Raw genomic sequence first — 20764 nt, forward strand, 5'->3', positions numbered from 1 at the left:
AGTAGTCTTGCTTGTTTTTTCACGTGCAAATATTTAATAAGAAACACCTGTATTTCTTGCTGTGGCCTCTAGACTTATAGGAAGGGTTTTATTAGACTTCAGAACTTGGAAATATTTAGTGTCTGTTTACTTAGACTGATGAAAAACAAGGTAATATTCTCTCTGCAGGTGTTGGGGGAATTGAAACAGAAGCTGTGATGCTGGGGATGCCGGTTACTCTCACTCTGCCTGAGGTGGTTGGGTGTGAACTGACGGGCACAGCCAGCCCACTTGCTACGTCCATAGACATTGTTCTGGGCATTACAAAGGTGAGTTCAGTGCCTGCTGGGGCAGAGCTACCCGTGGGTTTTGAGAAGTGAAATCCTGGCAGGATTTTTGGCATGCCTTTAGTTGTAGTGATGCAGAAAGATTCCCACAATGTCTAAGAGTTTTTGCTTAATAGTCCTCTGGAGTGTTTGTCTTATGTAGTGGATTGCTTATAAGCTCTCTTAAAAAGACAAAGCCTTTTTGTAGGGGAAAGAACGCACAGAATCCTTGTTTTCTATTTTTTTCTATGCTTTTGATAGCATGTAGGCTTCTCTTCTAGCTTAAACTTCTTCTGGGTACCCTTTTTTCCTGAAGTGTTACAAGACAGAAGACCCATCTGTAGTTATGAACTGGTATAACTAAAAAATGTACCTTCTGAAGCCAGGGCTTTGCCAGCATGGCACAAAACTTCCTTTTCTGGTTGGTTGACAGCCAGTGTCTAAGCATTTAAGAGCTTCGATTGCTTTGAAAACATTTTTTCTGGTGTGATGTTTTGAGAAGCATCCATCTGTTTTTGCCTTGGACATCTGAAAAACACCAGTGCCAATAGAAGTCTGTCTTACAGTGTCAACATCCAGCCTTGAATTTAGTGCTCAGTATCTCATAGGTTGTGGGTATTTTTGCTGTTTGCAAGAGGCATTGCTTCCACTGTTTCTTTGCATACCAAGTGTTGTTGTGTTCTTTTAAACAGCATCTTAGGCAAGCTGAAGTCGCTGGAAAATTTGTGGAGTTCTTTGGGAGTGGAGTTTCCCAACTGTCTGTGGCAGATCGAACCACAATAGCAAATATGTGTCCTGAATACGGTGCTATTCTGAGCTTCTTCCCTGTTGATAATGTGACGTTGAAGCACTTAAAGCATGCAGGTAAAGATGAAATCCTACAAGGTCATTCACTGTAATAGTTTCAGGTATGTGGCAGTGCAAAATCAAATGTCCCTACAAAACCAAATCAAGATCATGAAACAGTGAATCAAAACACAGCATGTTTCTAATTTTTCACTGTGATTTCTTCCATTTGAAGACTTCCACTGACAACTTAAACTAAGGCAGAAGAATATCCATTTCTTTTCAAGATAGAACTAATAGAGAAGATCACAGAGTAACAAATAGATAAGGAGAAAGCTTACCTGAATTATTAAGCCTTTCTGAAGCTGAAATCTGATATGTTTGAGTTAAGAATTTTTAATGACAAACATGCATGGGTTGGTCAGCACAGAGCAAACAAATCAGATTTCTTAACAGTAGCCAGCATTGCTGGATTTTATCAGCTAAACGTGCGATCTCTCTTAAACAAGTAAGTCTTAATTTGGAGGATCTTCATAAACCTAAGGGGCAAATCTGTAAGTTTAATTAGCTACAATTTGTGATGTTTAAGTAGCTTATTTTGTTCCTTAATACAAAGAGGGAAAGTTAAACAAAAAAACCAGACACTTTCCCCAGTATTTTAATTTCTGTATCATTCCTGAATAGTTCCTTTGGGAACGTAATATGTAGTGGTATGCCTTGAAGAAGAAATACTTTCAATGTTCAAGGACAGTTTTCAATTAGAAGTGTTTATTTCTGAGAGTTGGTGGGGTTTTTATGCAACTTTATTCATGTTTAAATTTACTAAGGTTTCGATGAGGCCAAGCTTGAAGTTATGGAAGCATATCTTAAAGCTGTGAAGCTATTTAGAAATGATGAGAGTTCTTCCAGAGAACCTGAGTATTCCCAGGTATGCTTGAAATGACTTACTGCTCTTTGTTTGATTTCCTAACAAGTAACAGCTGTGGATTTAAGTTTTGTCTCCTGCTGTGATTTTTGGTACTTTAAGTAGCATTTACTCACAGTTCTAAGCAGAGCATGCTTTAAGGCATGGACAGGCATGGGGGAGGAGGAGAGGTAGGATAATGTTCATTTCAACTAATAGATCTTGAATTCATGTCACTCCCAAGTACATATGCAAGTCTTAGGGGTGATGGAAAAGTTAGGAGTAATAATAAGAACTTTTTGAGGGTTTGGCTGAATGGGCTGCTTTTACAATGGAAGGCTGGGTTCCATCTCAGAGGTGCCTCCTAACCTGGGCTTTCCTGTGACCAACAGCCTGGTGCAGTGTAACAGCTTGGAACTGGAGGCTGGTTTTAATGTCTCAAAACACTGGCGTTTTAAACAAAACAGATTCTGAGCATCTCTACGTTCAATACACTGTGAAACTGGGACTGACAATGCCTGCTTTTCTCTTTTACTTCTCTTTTTTTTAGGTAGTGCAAATTAGTTTAAGTTCTATAATTCCTCATGTCAGTGGCCCCAAGAGATCCCAAGATAGAGTGGCTGTCAGTAACATGAAAAGTGACTTCCAAACCTGCTTAAATGAAAAGGTTTGTACAACTGCTGTACTCTTCAAAAGGTACTTAAAATCCACATAAATGTTATTTATTCCCTGCACACCTGCTGAGCTCTAGTTATTACTATGTGAACAGATAATCTGAAGTCTTCTATTGCTTGACAAGAGTCCCTAAAGGAGTAGCTGGTAAATCTTAGGTGTACCTTGTCATAAATGTGACACTGGAAAGTCCTTACTTGGCCAATTTAGGTTGCCAGGGAGGGAAAACATCAGAATTAACTAGTGGAAGTTCAGAGAATATTTTTTTAATTTTTCTTAGTTTTTTTTTGAACACTTTACTTATTTTCCCAACATTACAAGAAGAAAAATCATCCTGTGTTAAGAGATGCAGAAATACTTCCAGGATTTGAAAGTACCCACTGTTAGAGGTTTTTAACTCCTTTCATCTACCTTAACTAATAAGGGATTTTTGCTTGAAGCCTAACTTCACTTCAGAGAGCACTCTTAAGCTCATTTTTTTTGTAAGTAAGATGCATAGGCATCTAAAGTACAGCTGATGTAAGAATTAGTGTGTTTTTTTTTAGTGTTCCTCATTAAAATGGAAGTCTAGCAATAGCTTTAGATTGGAAATGTTTCCACTTAATTTCAAAATTCTGTCTTGGCTTTAGCCTTTCTGGCTTGTGATGAGATGTATGATACAGAATGGTCTGTTGTGGTGGGGACAGATCATAGCTGATGATGGTCGACAGTGCTGAGGGGCTGGAGAGTTCATTCTGCTTTTAGTTGCAGTCCTCTTCCAAATAAAGCCTTGGGAATGGCTCTAATTCAGAAAAAATCTACGAAATCAGATGTCTACTCTTAAGGCCTTAATCTCTCATTTGTAGCAGGAGGTGTGTGTGATACCAACCACGCTTTGACTGGCATTTATTCATTGGCAACGTTCATTGTTGCAGTTAACATAATTATGAAGAACACTGTATGTGATAAGTGAGGAGAAATGAGGGCTTTTTAAAATTCTCCTGAAGGCTTCCTATGGGACAGCTGAATATTCCTCTAAAGTAAGATTTGCTTCGTCTACCTGCACTGCCATACTGTGTGTAGTGCAATGTTTGGATGGAGATTGGCAGCCCTGCCTGTGGCAGGGGGTTGGAGCTTGACGGTCCTTAAGGTCCCTTCCAACACAAGCCATCCTGTGATTCTTTGAGCCTATGAATATTTGCTAATGCGTGTTTTTGTTACCTAGGCTGGTGTTAAAGGGTTTCAGATTGCAGCTGAAAAACAGAATGATGTTGTACCTGTTCAGTATGAAGGAAACCAATACGAGCTCTCTCATGGCTGTGTTGTCATTGCTGCAGTAATCAGCTGTACAAATAACTGCAATCCATCTGTCATGCTCGCTGCAGGTATGTTGTGTCTGATGGAAGCTGACTGTGCCTTGTTTTGCCATTATTTGCCTTCACTTTTGTAGATTCTCTGTAACAACCTCAGATTGTCACACAGTAGACTTGTAGTTTTAAACTTGTGTGTTTTGGAGGTTATGCACTGCAAGTTTTTCTCCAGTAATACAATCTCAAAGTTTGTGTCATAAAGCAGCATTAATGATAGTAATTCCAAAATTATTTGGTAGCATTTTTACAGATAAGTTTTAGGGCTGTCTTCAAATGGATGCACGTATGGACACAGCTGTGGCAGGAGGTAGGCTTTAGCTTTGCCTTCATCCTCGATGATAATGGCTTGAACACTGTGGGTAGCAGCAGTGTGGAGAGAAAATCCAGATAGCTGAAAAATTGCCCTTTGCCTTTATCACTAGCTGAGGAGTTGGTGCCCTCCCATCATAAGCTGTGGCTAGTGTTCCCAAAATCTGCTCAGACCTTACTGTTTTCCTTCTGTGGCTCAGGCAAACTTTCCTCTGAAGCTGTGTGGCCTGTGTCAGTAGATGAGCAGACAATGCAGTGCTGACTGCCAGCTAGAATGTGGTGAAATTTGTTACAGAAAATGTAACAAAATATTTAATGGGAGTGAGAACAGAAATCTGAATTATATTGCTATGAATCAAGTAACTTTATTCACAAGTAGTTGCTTCAACTTAATAAACTGGAGGTCCCAGCTGAATAAGCTAGCATAATGTAAATGTTCTTTTAAGGGACATAAAAATATGAATTGTCTTTTTTTTTGTAGGACTCCTGGCCAAAAAGGCAGTTGAAGCTGGCCTAGAGGTGAAGCCCTACATAAGAACTAGTCTGTCACCGGGCAGTGGAATGGTTACACATTACCTCAGTTCCAGTGGAGTATTACCATACCTCAGTAAGCTTGGGTAAGTTTTGATTCCTGTTTGGAACTGTAGAAAATAGTATATGTGGGTTTTGTACAGGTTGGTAAATACACTTGCTCTGCTTTTTGGGATGGCTAATTGATAAGTTTGCTAGTTTGTCCTTTTAATTTTGTGTTTGGTTGAAGTTAAGCTTCACTCCATTTTATTCCTACCTTACAACTTCATGATCTTTCACCTTTACCTTAGCTGAACTCTGGCTTTCAGTAACAAGCTGTGTGTGTAAGTGGCTTTCACAGAATGCACTTAGTCCTGTATTTCAGAAATGGAAGCTGGATGTGAATTCTTAAGGGCAGTCTGTTAGTGTTCAGCCCCTGTTGTTGTTGGGCATGCTTTTGGTTGCTCAGTAGCTGTAACAATTACACTGTCCATACAGCTGTGCAGCGTTACAGGATTACTCTGTGAAGAATGTTGCTGCCTTTGTGTTACCAGTACTTGCTGAACAGAAATATTTGACTTGGCTTAGGTTGGTGGTTACAAGAATATCACCTTGTATCTTGCCTGCATTCATCAGATGCAGTGTCTGGAATGCAATTCCTAGAAAGTCAAATTACCAAATGAGGAAAAGAAAAACTCCTCTTAGTGATTACTGCTTTAAAAAAAAAAAAAAAAAAAAACCTGACAAATTGCTCTTCATCTTTTAATGTGCTACTTTATTATTTTTTTTCCAATGTAGGTTTGAGGTTGTTGGTTATGGATGTTCAACGTGTGTTGGAAACACTGCTCCCCTTCCAGAAGCCATCAGGAATGCAATAAAGCAGGTAGAGCTCTAAGGCTTATGGGGTATAGGAACATACATCTTGCCCTGCTAACTCATCGAGAGATGCAGTATTCTGTGCAAAAAAAGCTTTTTGTTCCTGGTTTGGACTGTGGTGTGATGTTAAGCATCTGCTTTTCAGAGGGAGACAACAGTAGCTGTGTGAAATAGGTGTAACAAATACAGTCTGTGTGGCATATGGATATCAACGCTAACATGAATACATGGAACCTAATCTTAGAAAGGATGTAATGTGCAGGGATTTTCAAGACTTATGTCCTGGACTGGTTTGTATCAGCAGTGTGTAAACAGCTGCAGCATTTTTCTCCTATGAAACAGTAGAAGGATATAAGAACTAAGGCAGGAGCTCACTGAAGTGGCTAGGGAGCACATCTGCTAAAAGTTTAGAAGCTCTTCATGGGAGAAGGAAGGGCAGCACCAGAGAACAAAATGCCTTTGTGTTGAAGGTTTAGGTTACGTATTTAAAGCGGAATGCAAGAAGTGCATCTCAGTCAACAAAAACTCACATAAGCTGTTGTGGTACCATGAGGTCCTGGAGGATAACCATGGGCCTGCCTTGCAGGGTGATATCATTGCCTGTGGAGTGCTGTCTGGAACAAAGAACTTCGAAGGACGTCTGTGCGACTGTGTCCGTGCCAACTACCTTGCTTCTCCCCCACTGGTAGTTGCGTATGCTATTGCAGGCACTGTTAGAATAGACTTCGAGACTGAGCCTTTGGGTGAGTATTCTTTACCTCTCACATTTCTGCTTCTAATGCATGCCTAGAAGGGGTTTCTTCCTGTGCATTTCAGCATACATAACATTGCATTTAAAGAGAAAGCACAGCAAGCTTTGATGTTGTAGTTTAAAAAAAAAAAAAAAAAAAAATCCTCTTCAGATACAGTTCTCTGAAAAGCTGTCTGTGTGTCTGCATATATGAATGTATGTACAGTAATAGTCTTAAAGACTTCATTAGCATTCTGCTTAAAACCTTGCTCAGGCACTGGCTTTAATGGCAGAAGTATCTACTTAAGGGATATTTGGCCCACGCGGAAAGAACTACACACAGTGGAGGAAGAGTGTGTGATATCATCTATGTTTAAGGAATTGAAAGAGAAAATGGAGGTGAGAATGGTCTTTTATTCTAAATGGTGCACTGCATTGTTGCTTTATAATATTTTCCAGTTGAATATAATTGGATTGCCACTTGTTTCCATTACATTAAATCAGAATTTGACTGATATGCATACCATGTATTAATGCTATCCAGAAAGATAACTTGTAACATACAACAAGCTGAAAAGAAGGTCACCAGTAAGTCTTCATTTTCAGAATGTAAGTAGGCCATAAATCAATATCTCTGGTTTTGGTTACTTCTGTATAGAAAGGAAACAAACGATGGAATTCACTGGAAGCGCCTGAGTCACCTTTATTTCCCTGGGACTTGAAATCCACTTATATCAGATGTCCTTCCTTCTTTGATAAACTTGTGAGTATGCTGGATCTACCACTGTGTACTAGAAAAGGAGCAGCTATTCCAGTAACGCCTCACCGTATAAGTAATAGATTTTATCATCAATAATATTTCTCAGTCCTCTAAATACTGTTTGTATATCTGGAATAAGTTGAGTCTGTGTATCCGTGTGTCTTAACATTTGCAGAAATATTTTTGTTTCTAAGGCTCTTAGTAGGAAAAAAAACCCTTTTGTTTTCCTTCCTCCCCAGGCCAAAGAACCGGTTTCCCCGCAGCCGATTGAAAATGCCCATGTCTTGCTCTATTTGGGAGATTCTGTAACCACAGATCACATATCTCCTGCTGGAAGCATTGCAAGGAGCAGTGCTGCTGCTAAGTACCTGACTAACAAAGGGTAAGCTCTGTCCTGAGCCTCCTGTTCTCCAGGCTGACCCGTCCCAGCGCCCTCAGCTGCTCCTCACAGACTCCTCCCAGCTCTGTTATTCTCTTCTGGACATGCTGTAGGGCTTCAATGCTCTTCTTGTAATGATGGGCCCACATCTGAACACAGTGCTTGAGGTTTGGCCTCACCACTGCTGGGCGTGTTGTAAAGGAGTATTATAATCAGTGTCAATGGAGTGTGACAAAGCAATAGCCTGCAGTACAGACTGATCCTAACTTGCATTCCATTTGAATGAGTAGTGTTACAGGAAAGGGAAAAATTAATAAACCTTTACTCCTAAGTTTGTCATTTGATTTGAGTAAGGCTGTGACTTTTGTTGCGGTGTTTATTGGTACACATGCTGCTAGGGGATTAGTAAACACGCTGCTTTACTGTGGCAACTCCTGAGCTGGAATGATTGCTGCATGATTCTTCTGTAAGCACCATACTGTTCATAATGATTCATAATGAAGTAATAGATGATGCATTTAAAATTGCAGCTTTGCTTATGAATAATCTAGCAATTATTTACATGTTCATGATTTATAATGATTGTATTTGATAAATAGTTCTTTACATCCTGTGCTGATAACCTAGTGGTTTTGAGTGATGCTGCAGTACTTAGAGTAATCACAGTACTGTTGGAAAGCAAATGAAAGCACTATTTTAAAGCAAATGAAAAAGTGGTTTCCTTCTTAAATGTTCTTATTTTAGACTCACACCTCGTGAATTCAACTCGTATGGGGCTCGGCGGGGTAATGATGCTGTGATGACAAGGGGTACATTTGCTAATATCAAGCTTCTGAACAAGTTCATAGGAAAACCAGCTCCTAAAACAATTCACTTTCCATCAGGACAAACGGTAAGAACACCTAGGAAGCTGCTTCAGAATTGTGATACGAATTAAGATCTCACTCACTCAGGCTGTTTAATTTTGTTGTTCCACAGCTAGATGTGTTTGAAGCAGCGGAATTGTACCAGAAAGAAGGCATTCCTGTAATTATTTTAGCAGGAAAGAAGTACGGACTGGGCAGCTCAAGAGACTGGGCAGCAAAAGGGCCTTTTCTACTGGTACTGCTAGTTTGGTTTTTGATATCTGTGGTTTTTGGTGTTGTGGGGTCTTTTATTATCTAAAAATATTTTTATAATGTTTAATTTAGGGCATAAACATTTAGAACCTGTATTCAAAGTTGAATGCAATCCTGCATTTTACTTAACAGTAATTTATGCTAAAGACTTCATGGAAGAGAATGACTGGTCAGAAGGGTAGCTCTGAATTTGATGACCATGTGAGATCATTTAGGCCTCCAGACTTCTTGAGGTAACTTAGACATCCAGTGCTGGACTCTGATTGGATTCTGCAGAGCATTCAGAGGTTTTTAGAGTTTTTTTAATAATAAACTAATTTCCAGTAATACTCAGGATATGTTCTGAGTTAGCCAGTTATTTCTGTACAGCTCTGGAATAAAGGAAGCAGCTGTATTCCAGCTGGGGCTTGCTGCCTGTCAGCTACAGCACAGTCACTGTGCATTCTGAAACTGTTTCATACTGTCTGGGTCTGAGGTTTATTTGCTGTTGTCTAGTTTTACAGCTAGAATGTTCCTTATTTGCAGGCTTCATACAAAGTGCTTATATGCCTGAACTGCAGGACTTTCTACATAAAAATATTTGAAGCTCACTTTTGCATTTAACTTTGTACTGAAATACAGAATTGCTTGTATCTTTGCAGGGTGTTAAAGCTGTCCTAGCTGAAAGCTATGAAAAAGTCCATAAAAGTCAATTGATTGGAATTGGCATAGCTCCACTTCAGTTTCTTCCTGGAGAAAATCCAAATACTTTGGGTCTCACTGGCAGAGAGCAGTTCTCTATATTATTCCCTCCAGAGCTGTCGCCCAAAATGACTTTGGATATTAAGGTATATCTGCAGTATCTTTGAATTTCTTATTGATCACACTTATGGTTAACTTGTGCTTTCGGTCCTGATGATTGGAAGCAGGAAAAAATACTTCATCTTCTTTGAAAGTAAACTGATAGTTTGGCCTGAAGTTTGTACTGAAGTGCCATTATGGGCACTGTGTTAGAGCAGAATTGAGTCTCATTTGTGTTCTTCTGAAGACGAAGGCACAATTAGTTGAGGGAGGCTTCAGTTTTGTATCCTGTGTCAGGTATCTATATGGTAGTAATTTGTGCCCTTGTAGGGATGTAGGTTTTTCTTGCTAACAGTAGGTGTGTAGCACAGTTTCAACCGGATCAAAACCGTGTTGTTGGGTTAAGTCTTCATTCTGCTCCTAGCAGTGTCTGTGTTGTGCAGTGGCAGATAATCAGATCGAATTAGTTTGTGTTAGGCAGAACTTGCTTCTAATGTGCTAACTGAAAGTAAGTAAAGGGAAGTGAAAGGGAAACTCCTAATGGGTGTCTCTTTGCTTTTGTTTTGAAGACAAGCACTGGGAAAGTGTTCAGCGTGTTTGCCTTGTTTGACAACGATGTGGAGATAACTTTATACAAAAATGGTGGAAGTCTAAACTTTGTGGCTCGAAGATTCTTATAGTAGCTACTGACTGTGGGTACCTCGCACTAACTGGTAACTCTGAAAATGCCTTGTGTGAACCCAGGAATCTGTACTGTGGAACTGCAGGCAGCCCTAGTGTGCTCTAAGTTACTTCGTCCATGGATGTAAAAGATTGTGAATCATTGTAACTGCAGCAAGATCCTTCCTGATTTTAAATAATATTCTAATGGTGCTATTAAACATTGCTAAAATCGACGTGTGTTATGGCAGAGAGAGCTGTAAGTATGGAGGGGATGTTTTCTCAGACCATTTTGTAAATAAACCGTGTGAAATCTCAAACCGATTGTGCTGAAGATTATTATGTAAGAAGGTTTTCTGCAGTTGTTTCCACTTAGTTTTTGCACCTGTAAATCTGTGTACTGCTGTTGGTTTAAGTGTAGCAGATGGTATGGAAGGTTAAAGGGCAAACAGATGGATGGTTTGCTTTTTTGGCATCCAGAGCTCAAAATAGATCTTCAGTTTCGAATGTCTTGCTTTTAAAATGATGGGCACATAAGGCTCCTGTGTCCCATTTATTGTATGGAATTCTATCCCTTCCGGATCCAGATGGAAAAGTGATCAACCCATGAAGTGCTGTGGGCTATAGAAGTATATCTCTGCTTGTAAGAGAATGCCCACGGTACATGGCTGGTGTTGAAGTGCAGCCCCCCAGCATTCTGCAGCGTCCTTCAGTTGAGAGCTTTGTCAGATCTTCCTCAAGCTTGTCCTTTGTAGCGTTGGTTTTTACTGTATTGTCTGATATCACTTGCCAGAGAACTTCCCTCAGTATTTTAACCTTTAAGAATTTGTATTACGACTCCTTAATTACTCTGCTTTACATGCAGCCTATGTCTCATCAGTTACACTTGTTAAATTGCTGAGGTAGCCATGCTGCCTTTTAATGCTTTGGAATGTTTTTTTTAGTTTGCAGCTCTTCCAAACAGGCATCAGATTCCCCTGCTGAAGATCACAGAATACTGAACAGATTTGGCTCTTGGCCACTGCAGCTCCACTAAATCAAATTATTATTGCTTATAAAAACTGTTTTGTATTTAACATTAATGGAAGATGCACAGTTTCTGCAGAAATGCTTTTGTTTTACCACTTAGCTTGGTCCCTGAGAGCTTCTGATCTGTGCCAGTTTGTCTTTACTGATAGCTTCAGGTATTTCTGTGCTCCTGTATCTTGAGCAGCTTCATGATAGCACTTCTGTTTGTAGAGTGATGGATTGCTTTTGGAGGACAAAGCTGCAGAAACCTGCTATGAATTGTCAAGATTTTGCTTTTAGATTTTTTGATCTTGATAAACATTGTCTTAAATGTCCTAACTTGACAGAGGACTCCATTAGTTTTACTGCATGTTTTCAGTCTATAACTAGATGCTAAGCCAGCTGACGTGCAAACCAACATGTGCACTCTTGGCATCCTTAAATAGTATGTTTATGACATGCCTAAAAACCTGAAAAATAAACCCTGACACAGTTAGATCAATACAACATAATTTTGAGACAGTTCAGCTGCAAACTTCAATTCCATTGGCATAGTTCTGATACCTTTTTTTTGCTAGACAAAATTCCGTACGGTTTGGAATTCTATATCACCTGTTCCAATAATTTTGCTGTGTTTTTCTTTTAGCTGAGATGAGAAAAACTATTCCAGTGACTCATACCACTGATATGGGTAATACATCAATGCATTTTCTAATACTGTATTCAACTGAATGCTGGATGGGTTTCTGTTCTGTGGTACATTCTGGTAATTTTATCAAGAATTGAGATCTCGCTACTTGTCTAACAGCATCTAATACTTCTTTTCCAGCTCAAAGGTATATTCATAATTGAAGAAAATGCATGTTCATTACTAAGGAACAGATCTGATTTTAGAGCTGATGCACAGTGGTGCTTTGTGCAGGAGATCAATGAAGTACAGCTGCAGGGCTATCTAAAATACTTGTGCAACTGCTAGTGCTTGAGTGGGGCACAGCCTCCTGCCCTCCCAGTGCAGTGACGCTCCTTGCCTCAGGAGAGTGATCCAAGCCATGTCAAGGTAAACCAGTATTGTAAAGTGCAATTTCAAGGGCTGTGTCTTAGAGTTATTGCCACCAATACTCATCTCTTCAGAAGTGTGATGGTTTCATTACCGTAACGACTACTTAAAATCTGCTGCACTCCTATGCCTTAATGTCAGTGAAAGACAGCTCCGAGTGCAGATGCTGTCAGCCTGGAGGCTCCTGCTATTGTGGCTGCTGTGGGTCCTCTCCCAACCACACCGATGTCCGTAGCATCTTTGTGACTTGTGCAGACTGACTCCCACCCTTAGGACACGTATGCCTGCAGGTGGTAGGTGCTGAGGGGAACTGTTTATGTACCCATCTTCTGCTTCTCGCCCAGTAGTGAGCTGCCATGATCCATGGTCGTGTGCCTGCCCCCCTCCCCTTGTGCAGCAGGGAGTGCCGTCAGGTCGGGTCAGTAGCTTGGCAATGAAGGCAGGACGTTGAACTTTGAGCTCACTGCTAGGATCTGTGAGCTTGGGATGGGCAGCAGGGAAGCCTGCTTCTGGCAGTGGCAGGATACAATGCAGGCAGAGGATTGCTGTGATCACACAAAAAAAGCGTTGTTCAATTAGACTTTCTAGTATCTTAAAGCATAGGAGAAAATACTCCTGTTTGAAGAAGTGACTGTGTTAGACGTATTTAACCTAGAATTCTCTCTCCAGTTTGATTTGGAGAAGAATATTCCAGTTTTTCTAAGCATTTACTCTTTGTGCCCTCCCAAATGACCAAGCTTTGGGATAGTGTTGATGTTTATACATTTTACACCTAAGATTAAGGACATGAAATTCTGTATATTAATCGTATTTAAGCAACTGCAAATCAATGTCTGCTGTTCAAAGCCAACAAAAGAGTTGAAGTTTTAAGTTCAGTGTGTATTGTATAGATATCTTACCAGAAGTTCAGCTGATGACAATTGTGCATAAAATGTTACTGATACTGTAAATTATTTTTAATAAAGAAAATTGTATCACAGTTCTTGTACGTCACCATGTATTTTGAATAGGAGGCATGGACTGATACTAACATGGCACTGGTAAGAATGTATGAAGTTGGGGAGGGAGCAAGGAAAAGGGTGCATTCAGTGGATTTGCTCAGTAGGAGCATCTCTCTGATGTTTCCAAAGTGTGCTTTATTGGTTTAGAAGGAAACTTTCTGAATTGGCTGAGCTCTGGATCTTCTATCAGTCATTTTGCCTTGGAATAATTTGTGTATTTTTCCTTCAGGAAAATGTCTGCTCTCATTTAGAATGTAGATCAGGTGTGGGTTATGTTTGATGGCAGGCAGTGGTAGGATCTACAAAAATTGATGGGGGTTTGTCTGACAGCTGCCCATCTTCTACACGTGCCTTTTAGACCCGGCACTAGACTTGCATCCACGTCCGCTCAGTTATTTAAGCCTTCGTTACCGTAACGATCGGAGAGGCACCAATACCACCTTCCCTGCCTCAGCCGACCAACGCAGCGCCGTGCGGGGCGGGCACAGAAAGCGCCCACCTCCTGAATGGTGGCGGTGCTGCCGGGAGACGAAGGCGATGCTGCAGGTGTTGTGGGTCTGTAACGCCGCAGCTGTGTCCCGTTCTGTGCTGGCCGTAGCCTGGGGCACGTTTTAAGGCACGGCCAGAACGCTGTTCTGTTTCAAACCGACGCAATGCCAGGAGCTGGAGGCGGTGTCGGTAACCGCAGAGCTCTTTCCATCGCAGCTCAGCCCTGCTGCTTGCTCGCAGTTCCGCCCGCCCTTCGCTCCGAGGGTTCGGCCCGTGGCGGCAGCCCCGAGCCCGGCTCGCTGCGGGCCGAGCACGGCTTCGGTTGTGGTAAACGACCGAGGCAGAGGGGCCCGCGTTGTTCCGCGCTCGTACCGGACGCAGCCCCGCTGTGGGCCGGTAGGGGAGCGCTTGCCGCCAGGCGCTTTGTTGCCGGCGGGAAGCCGCGCCGTTCCCTTCCCCGGGGCTGCCGCCGAGCTCCGGCCGCCGCCGTTCCCCCCTCGGGGCGGCTGCACTCCGCTGGCCGCCCGCGGCCGGACGGCGCAGGTCCGGCGGCTCCTGCGCACTGCGGCCGCTCGCGGGGGAGGCCGGGCCGGGCAGCGGGCGCTCCGCCGGGCAGGGCAAAGGTCCGCGCGGCTCCGGGCGCTGGGGGAGAACGGGGCCGGCTCGGTGCTTGGTTTGCTGCGACCGTTCCCGATTGCCGCCGGCGGCACGGCACGGCTCGCCTCTTCTCGTCTCTTTCCTCACAGACGCGATGGCTTCCGGAGACCGCCGCCAGCGGGAAGCCGTCAAGCCGGCCTTCGACGAGGACGAAGTGGCCGAGCTGGTGGCCGAGGTGTTCGGATTAAAGGCGGCGTGGGTCAGGCCCCTGCCCAGCTATGACGATCAGAACTTCCACGTGAGAGTCTCGAGCGGAGGCGAGGCCGAAGGGGCCGAGGAGTACGTCCTCAAAATCACCAACTCGGAAGACAGCCGGCAGCCCGCCCTCATCGAGGCGCAGACCCAGGCCATGGTGTTCCTCAGCGCCCGCGGCTTCCCCGCGGCCAGGCCGCGGCTCACGAAGGACGGCAGCATCATGGCCCTGCGGGCAGGTGAGCGGCTCCAGGACCGCGCCTGGCGGTGAGCGAGCGCCTCGTCTCGGCGAAGGTCTGCCTCGCTCCTGGATCCCGCTCTCTTGTGCTGGCGCAAACGTAGAGTAACGCTGGGCACCTGTGAGCGAGCTCAGGCAAGATGCAGAAGGCGGGTGATTTCCCAGGCCCTGCAGCTCTGGCGCTTCCTGTAGATCCCAATCCGCTGCACACCTCCCTTTCAGCTTCTGAGCTAGGATTTCTCGGATGAAGTAACTTTGGGGTGCACAGATACTGTGCTCAGAATGCCAGAGCAGAGCTCCATCCAATGCCCTGCGTAGTGCAGGAAAGCCAGCAGAGATGCTGGACCTTGAGCAGAGTAAGAGCAGCAGCACTGCAGCAAGCTCCTGCAGGTGTGGTTTGAGGTGGGTGCAGGATGCCTCGCTGCTGGTATTGCTGGTATTGGAAGATGGTTGTTTCAGTAAGAACTACAAGCACAGGGAAGGGTGGGTTATCCTGCAGCTGCTTTTTCACTTAAATTGCCCTGATAGGTTCTCTGGGTCTATTCATGCAAAGTTGTTTAAAGTTGACAGTTTAGATGTAGTACGGGTTGTAGTCGTGACAAAATTGCACAGAAGGAGTCTCCAAAATTAAAGTAAATTTGGCTATCGAAAGAAGAGGCTCAGGTTGCAGTGTAGCTGTCAGAGGATGGATATGGTCAGGTGTCAGGTGACTGCCTGTGAAAGTCCAAACTTCACAAAAAGTCCAAACTTCAGCAGCCAAGCAAATGAAGGAGAGGAACACTTAACTCTGAAAACAATTTCCATATAATTTGAAAAAACAGACGTATCTGTGCACTTAAAAAAAAAAAAACAAACACATTGACTAAATCACAATATAAATGATTTGCCTGTCCGTGCACAGAATGGTGTAAAATACAGTTCCAGCCCATCTATGATCTGATGCCTGAATAAATCGCTTAAACAGTGCCTGGAAGAAAATCTGTAACACATTGCTTTCGTTTTCACTGCTTCCATACACAAGCTGGGATTCCTGAGGGCACCTACAGAGCTCTGTAGGCAAGGGGCTGGAGGCACTGAGTGAAAGCTGCTGTGTGCAGGGTTAATTCCAAGCACAAGGATCAGGCATCCAGCACAGCCTGCAGGTGTGGCAAGGTTTGCACATCATTGTTTCACATTCTGGTAAATCAAGTGTTTGAATGAGATCAGTTTTATCAGTCGCATCTGAGAGTGAAGAAACCGTTTGCCTCTTGCATTAACTAACACTCAGTAGAGTATGCTGAAGTGACTATCTCTGCTTGTCAGGTAGCGGATCTGGAAACAAAAAGTACATGGTCAGACTGCTGACTTATCTGCCGGGCACACCTGTGGCTAAAATTGCTGCACCTACTCAGCTTCTGTATGATATTGGCAAGCTAGCTGCCAGTTTGGATAAAGCTCTCACAGAGGTGAGTGAGTTCTTGTTCTGGCTTTGCAGATTTCATTCACATTTCATTTCTCCTCTCTGTTTCTTACTGTTCTCTGTCACCTTTCCTGATTTTAAAACAGAAGTTGGTGATTTCAGAGCTGAATTCAACTTTTGGATGCCACCCTGCATGCTGTAAAACTGGTTAAAACCTTGCCCCAAGTAACCTGACGAACCTGACCGCTCACTGCTTATAGCAGAGTCTCAGTGATCCTTTTGCAATGCGTTTTTGTACCACAATAAGGGAGACAGCATTTATTCTTGCTCACACAGAACTCACCTGTTTGGCATTTGAAGCCTGGTAAATAAGGAGAGTGAACCCCAGCTGCCTGAATCAGAGCACACACAGCGTGGTTCCGAAGCATTAAATGCTTGTGTCGGGTACTGCTGGCCCTTCTTCTCTTCTGAACTCAGTTTGACTTGCTCTGTTCCTCCTGGCCATTAGGACAGTGACCATTCCTGCAGCAGGAGCAGTCATTTCCTTTTCTGTAATGCCAGCTGTGTTAATGGAGAGAGATGTGTGACACTTCTCTGAGTTCCCCTGCTTTCAGTCAAATAATCTTAATGCATAGGAGATTATTTCTGTACTCTGTAATTATACAGGGTAATAAAACTGATAAATCATCCAGTAATTAAGTTAGATACATAAAAGAATTCCTGCATTATTTATGGCCTTTCATTAACCTTTTCTTTTTGTGTTCTGGCTACTGCCTTCAGACAGTTATGAAGTGTGAATTGCTAGCTTCACTCACCACATTCTGAAATTACAACGGTGTTTTTCCATTGGGAAAGATAACTTACTATTGCCTTTTAATAGTCTGGCTGTGCTCTGATAATGTGATTAAAATAATATATATGGGCCAGCTAGTCTCAAAAGATGCCTGCGACTTCTCCTGCGAGGAGGATTTAGTAGACAAGAAAGCAAATTTTGATGGAAAAGGCTCTTAAGCCATTAATATATGGATTATCATGTACCAAGATTTGTCATCTAAGGGAGAGAATACTACAGTTCTTACCATCAAAACTTCTCAATGTCATTGACACCAAAACTAAAGCTAAGGCATTACATTTTCTGATGGCAGATGGGAATGTACAGCCTGTCTTTTCTATCCAGTCAATTTGCTTTGTCAGCTGGGCAGCAAGGCCATGTGCCGTGTGTTCTTTTGTGCACAAAATATCGTTGCACCACTTCCTTTTTCTGCTGTCTTTTTTTGTTTGGATGTGTCTCACATCTTCTAGTGGAAATAAGCAGCTATTGATGACTTGACAGCGACAAAGGCTCATGCAATTGCTGAGATCTCTGCTTTATTGCCTTTCCCACATCTGGTATCCCTTTGTAGTTCTGTGTTAATTTGTGCAGGGAAAATTGCAGTGGTTGCTCACCAAATGGCAATCTACCTACCAACGTGGTCTTCTGTACAGCATTAGGGATCCTCTGTTGTGATTTTTGCTTTGGGCTTGGTGTTGCTCCTTACTTCTACATGAGTTCCAGTTTTAACTATCATTTAGCTATCTTTAACTAACAGCCTTAATTCTAAACCTGAGTTTCTCTTTAAGAGGAGCCAACTGCTCATGGGAAGTGAGAAGCATACATGGGGCTGTTTGCTGGGGTCTCTGTGTACTGGATGGATGTTTGAGAGCCTGTACACATTTTTATAAGAACAAAGCTCCATCTAGCAGCTCTGCCAAGCACTTCTGTCTTAATGACATTGCACATGTCAGATGATTCTCAGGCTCAACTCTTTAAACGCACAGAGCGCATCTGTGGCAGTTTTTGTCTCTTCTGCTCCAACAGCTTCTGTAGCACCAGCTGCAGAATCCAGCTGTGTGACTGCAGCCTTGGCAAGGCCTCTGTGCAGCAGCATCCCTGTCACTCTGCAGGAAGTCACCATTGATTTTAAGTGATTCAGCAACAAAGGGTTTAGGATAATCTATACTGGAAGAATGGAGAAAAAACATTCAGGTTTTATGGAGATATTGATAGGCTTGCCTATCTTACTGTTCACTGGAACAGGTTGCCCAAGGAGGCTGTGGGTGCCCCATCCCTGCAGGCATTCGAGACCAGGCTGGATGTGGCTCTGGGCAGCCTGGTCTGCTGGTTGGCGACCCTGCACATAGTAAGGGGTTGGAACCAGATGAGCATCGTGGTCCTTTTCAACCCAGGCCATTCTATGATGAAATAATCCTTCAGATTCTACTTCTGCTTGTTGGGATGAAGTATGAATTTTAATTTATGGCCTATTTTGTTCTCTTTCTGCAGGAATTCCATCATCCATCAGTAGGAAGTCTGCATCGAGATCAGTTCATCTGGAACCTGGCGAACGTCCCTCTTCTGGATCAGTACGTGGATGCCTTGGGCCAGAACGAGCACCGAGACGTTGTGCAGTGGGTCATCCAGCAGTTCAAAGAGAAAGTCACACCCAAGATAAGCAGTTTTCGAGCTTGTGAGTGTTTTATTCTCAATCACGCTGCAGTTTGTTCCAGGAAACAGGCGCACCAACGCAGCTGGCTTACAGTTATTAAATACCATGGCAGTCAATACCAATACAATGCAGTTATTAAATACCATTGCAGTCAATGCCAACAGAATGCAGCTATTAAATACCGTTTCTCATTGTGCCTTTAGGTATCAACCACGGGGACCTCAACGACCACAACATCCTGGTGGTTCCGGGCTCCCCTCGCGGGGCGGCCCCGCAGTACTGCGTGTCGGGCGTGGTGGACTTCAGCGACATGAGCTACGGCTGCTACGTGTTCGAGGCGGCCATCGCCATCATGTACATGATGGTGGAGAGCACGGAGCCGCTCGGTGTGGGTGGACACGTCCTGGCAGGCTTCGAGAGCGTGCTGCCGCTGACGGGCGCGGAGCGGGCGGCGCTGTTCCTGCTGGTGAGCGGCCGCTTCGCGCAGTCGCTGGTCATGGCGGCACACACAGCGCTGCTGCACCCGGAGAACACGGAGTATCTTATGGTCACCGCCAGGACGGGGTGGAGGCACCTGATGGACATGTATGCGCTGGGCCAGGAGGCGGTGGAGAAGATGTGGTTTGAGACGGCCGCGGCGTATGTGAGGCGGCCCCGTGAGGTGGGGCTGCAATAGAATTAGATTGAATTAGATATCTGCAATAGAATTAGATAGAATAGAATTGCAAGGTTGGAAACGACCTGCAAGATCATCTAGTCCAACTGTCTTCTCATTATCACTGCTACCACAAGCACTAAACTGTATCTCACAGCTCCTCATTCAGACGCCTCTTGAACACTGCCAGAGACGGTGACTCCACCACCTCCCTGGGCAGCCATTCCAGTGCCTGACCACTCTCTGACAGAAAAAGTTCTTCCTTATGTCCAACCTAAACCTCCTCTGGTACAACTTGCGGCCATTTCCTCAGGTCTTGTTTGTTGCCTGGGAGAAGAGGCCAAACCCCTCCTCACCACAGCCTCCCTTCAGGAAGTTGCAGAGTGCCATGAGGTCTCCCCTGAGCCTCCTCCAGACTGAACAATCCCAGCTCCCTCAGCCACTCCTCATAAGGTTTGTGCTCCAGACCCCTCACCAGTTTCGCTGCCCTTCTCTGGACACGCTCCAGGGCCTCAATGTCTTTCCCGTAGTGAGGGGCCCAAAACTGAACATAATACTCGAGGTGTGGCCTCACCAGTGCTGAGTACACGGAGATGATGACTCCCTGCTCCTGCTGGCCATGTTGTTTCTAATGCAGGCCAGGATGCCGTTGGCCCTGTTGGCCACCTGGGCGCACTGTCAGCTCACGTTCAGTCGAGCATCACCCAACACCCCCAGGTCCCTTTCCATAAAGATGGCGGAGCGCTGCACGGCCCGGTCCTTCCACCGAGCGGCGCGCAAGGGGCCGAGGCGGCCACGGCTACGGTCACGTGATACGGTCACGTGGTAGGGACGCGCACCGCCCCGGCCGGGTGACGCATCGCGCAGGCGCGGCGGCCATTTCCGACGCTGCGGTGCAGGTGTGGGACAGGCTGTAACGGTCGGTGCTTCCCGCCGGCTGCACCTCAGCGCCCCTTCGGCACATCGCGCGTTCCTCGGCACCCTGTGAGTGAGCGAGGGGAGGAGGGAGTGAGAGCAGAGGGAGCGGGGCGGGCGACGAGGCTTTCGTTCCCCCTCCGTCGCTGTGAGGATGACTCCGCACTCCGGGCCCGGAGCGCCCCAGGCTGCAGGCGGGGGTCGGGCGGGTTCCTCTGGGCTGGGGGCTGTGTGGGGACGGCCCGCCACGCCTTAACGCGCTGTGATGTTTTGCAGGCCCGCTGCCCCGCCGCTCCGGCACCATGGTGAGTGGGCGCGTTGCGGGGCTGCGGGCGGGGCGGTACCGGCAGTGCCCACCTGGACGGGGCCGTTCTGAGCTCTGCTCCTCTTGGGCTGCTGTGCTCCGGCGGAGGGTGACGGTACTTAACGAGCTGTTCCTTCTTGCAGTCTCGAAGATATGACTCCAGAACCACCATATTTTCTCCAGAAGGTACTTTTTGACCCTACGTTTGTAATTGAACACTTTCCA

At 44.6% G+C, this 20764-nt stretch overlaps 2 protein-coding genes across 2 annotated transcripts in view; both read left to right on the forward strand.

The window, feature by feature from the left end:
- IREB2 (iron responsive element binding protein 2) overlaps window positions 1–10158 on the forward strand; it is a gene marked incomplete at both ends in the record, with an annotated part of 19873 nt that extends 9715 nt beyond the window's left edge. Inside the window, 15 exons of the mRNA XM_079540800.1 lie at window positions 135–308; window positions 998–1169; window positions 1919–2019; window positions 2546–2662; window positions 3872–4031; window positions 4807–4942; window positions 5634–5718; window positions 6298–6454; window positions 6716–6840; window positions 7100–7204; window positions 7441–7583; window positions 8325–8472; window positions 8559–8681; window positions 9340–9525; window positions 10048–10158. Of these exons, the coding sequence (XP_079396926.1) occupies window positions 135–308; window positions 998–1169; window positions 1919–2019; window positions 2546–2662; window positions 3872–4031; window positions 4807–4942; window positions 5634–5718; window positions 6298–6454; window positions 6716–6840; window positions 7100–7204; window positions 7441–7583; window positions 8325–8472; window positions 8559–8681; window positions 9340–9525; window positions 10048–10158 (2043 nt within the window). The remainder of the gene's footprint in view (window positions 1–134; window positions 309–997; window positions 1170–1918; window positions 2020–2545; window positions 2663–3871; window positions 4032–4806; window positions 4943–5633; window positions 5719–6297; window positions 6455–6715; window positions 6841–7099; window positions 7205–7440; window positions 7584–8324; window positions 8473–8558; window positions 8682–9339; window positions 9526–10047) is intronic.
- A 4286-nt stretch (window positions 10159–14444) lies between these two features.
- HYKK (hydroxylysine kinase) lies at window positions 14445–19341 on the forward strand (the record flags this gene model as incomplete). The annotated part of the gene is made up of 4 exons (XM_079540801.1): window positions 14445–14781; window positions 16083–16225; window positions 18503–18686; window positions 18869–19341. 4 exons carry the CDS (start codon window positions 14445–14447, stop codon window positions 19339–19341), a joined length of 1137 nt encoding a protein of 378 aa, XP_079396927.1.
- Window positions 19342–20764: the final 1423 nt, after the last annotated feature.

This window comes from Tetrao urogallus (assembly GCF_951394365.1).
Source record: "Tetrao urogallus genome assembly, chromosome: 11".
Taxonomy (NCBI): Eukaryota; Metazoa; Chordata; class Aves; order Galliformes; family Phasianidae; genus Tetrao; species Tetrao urogallus.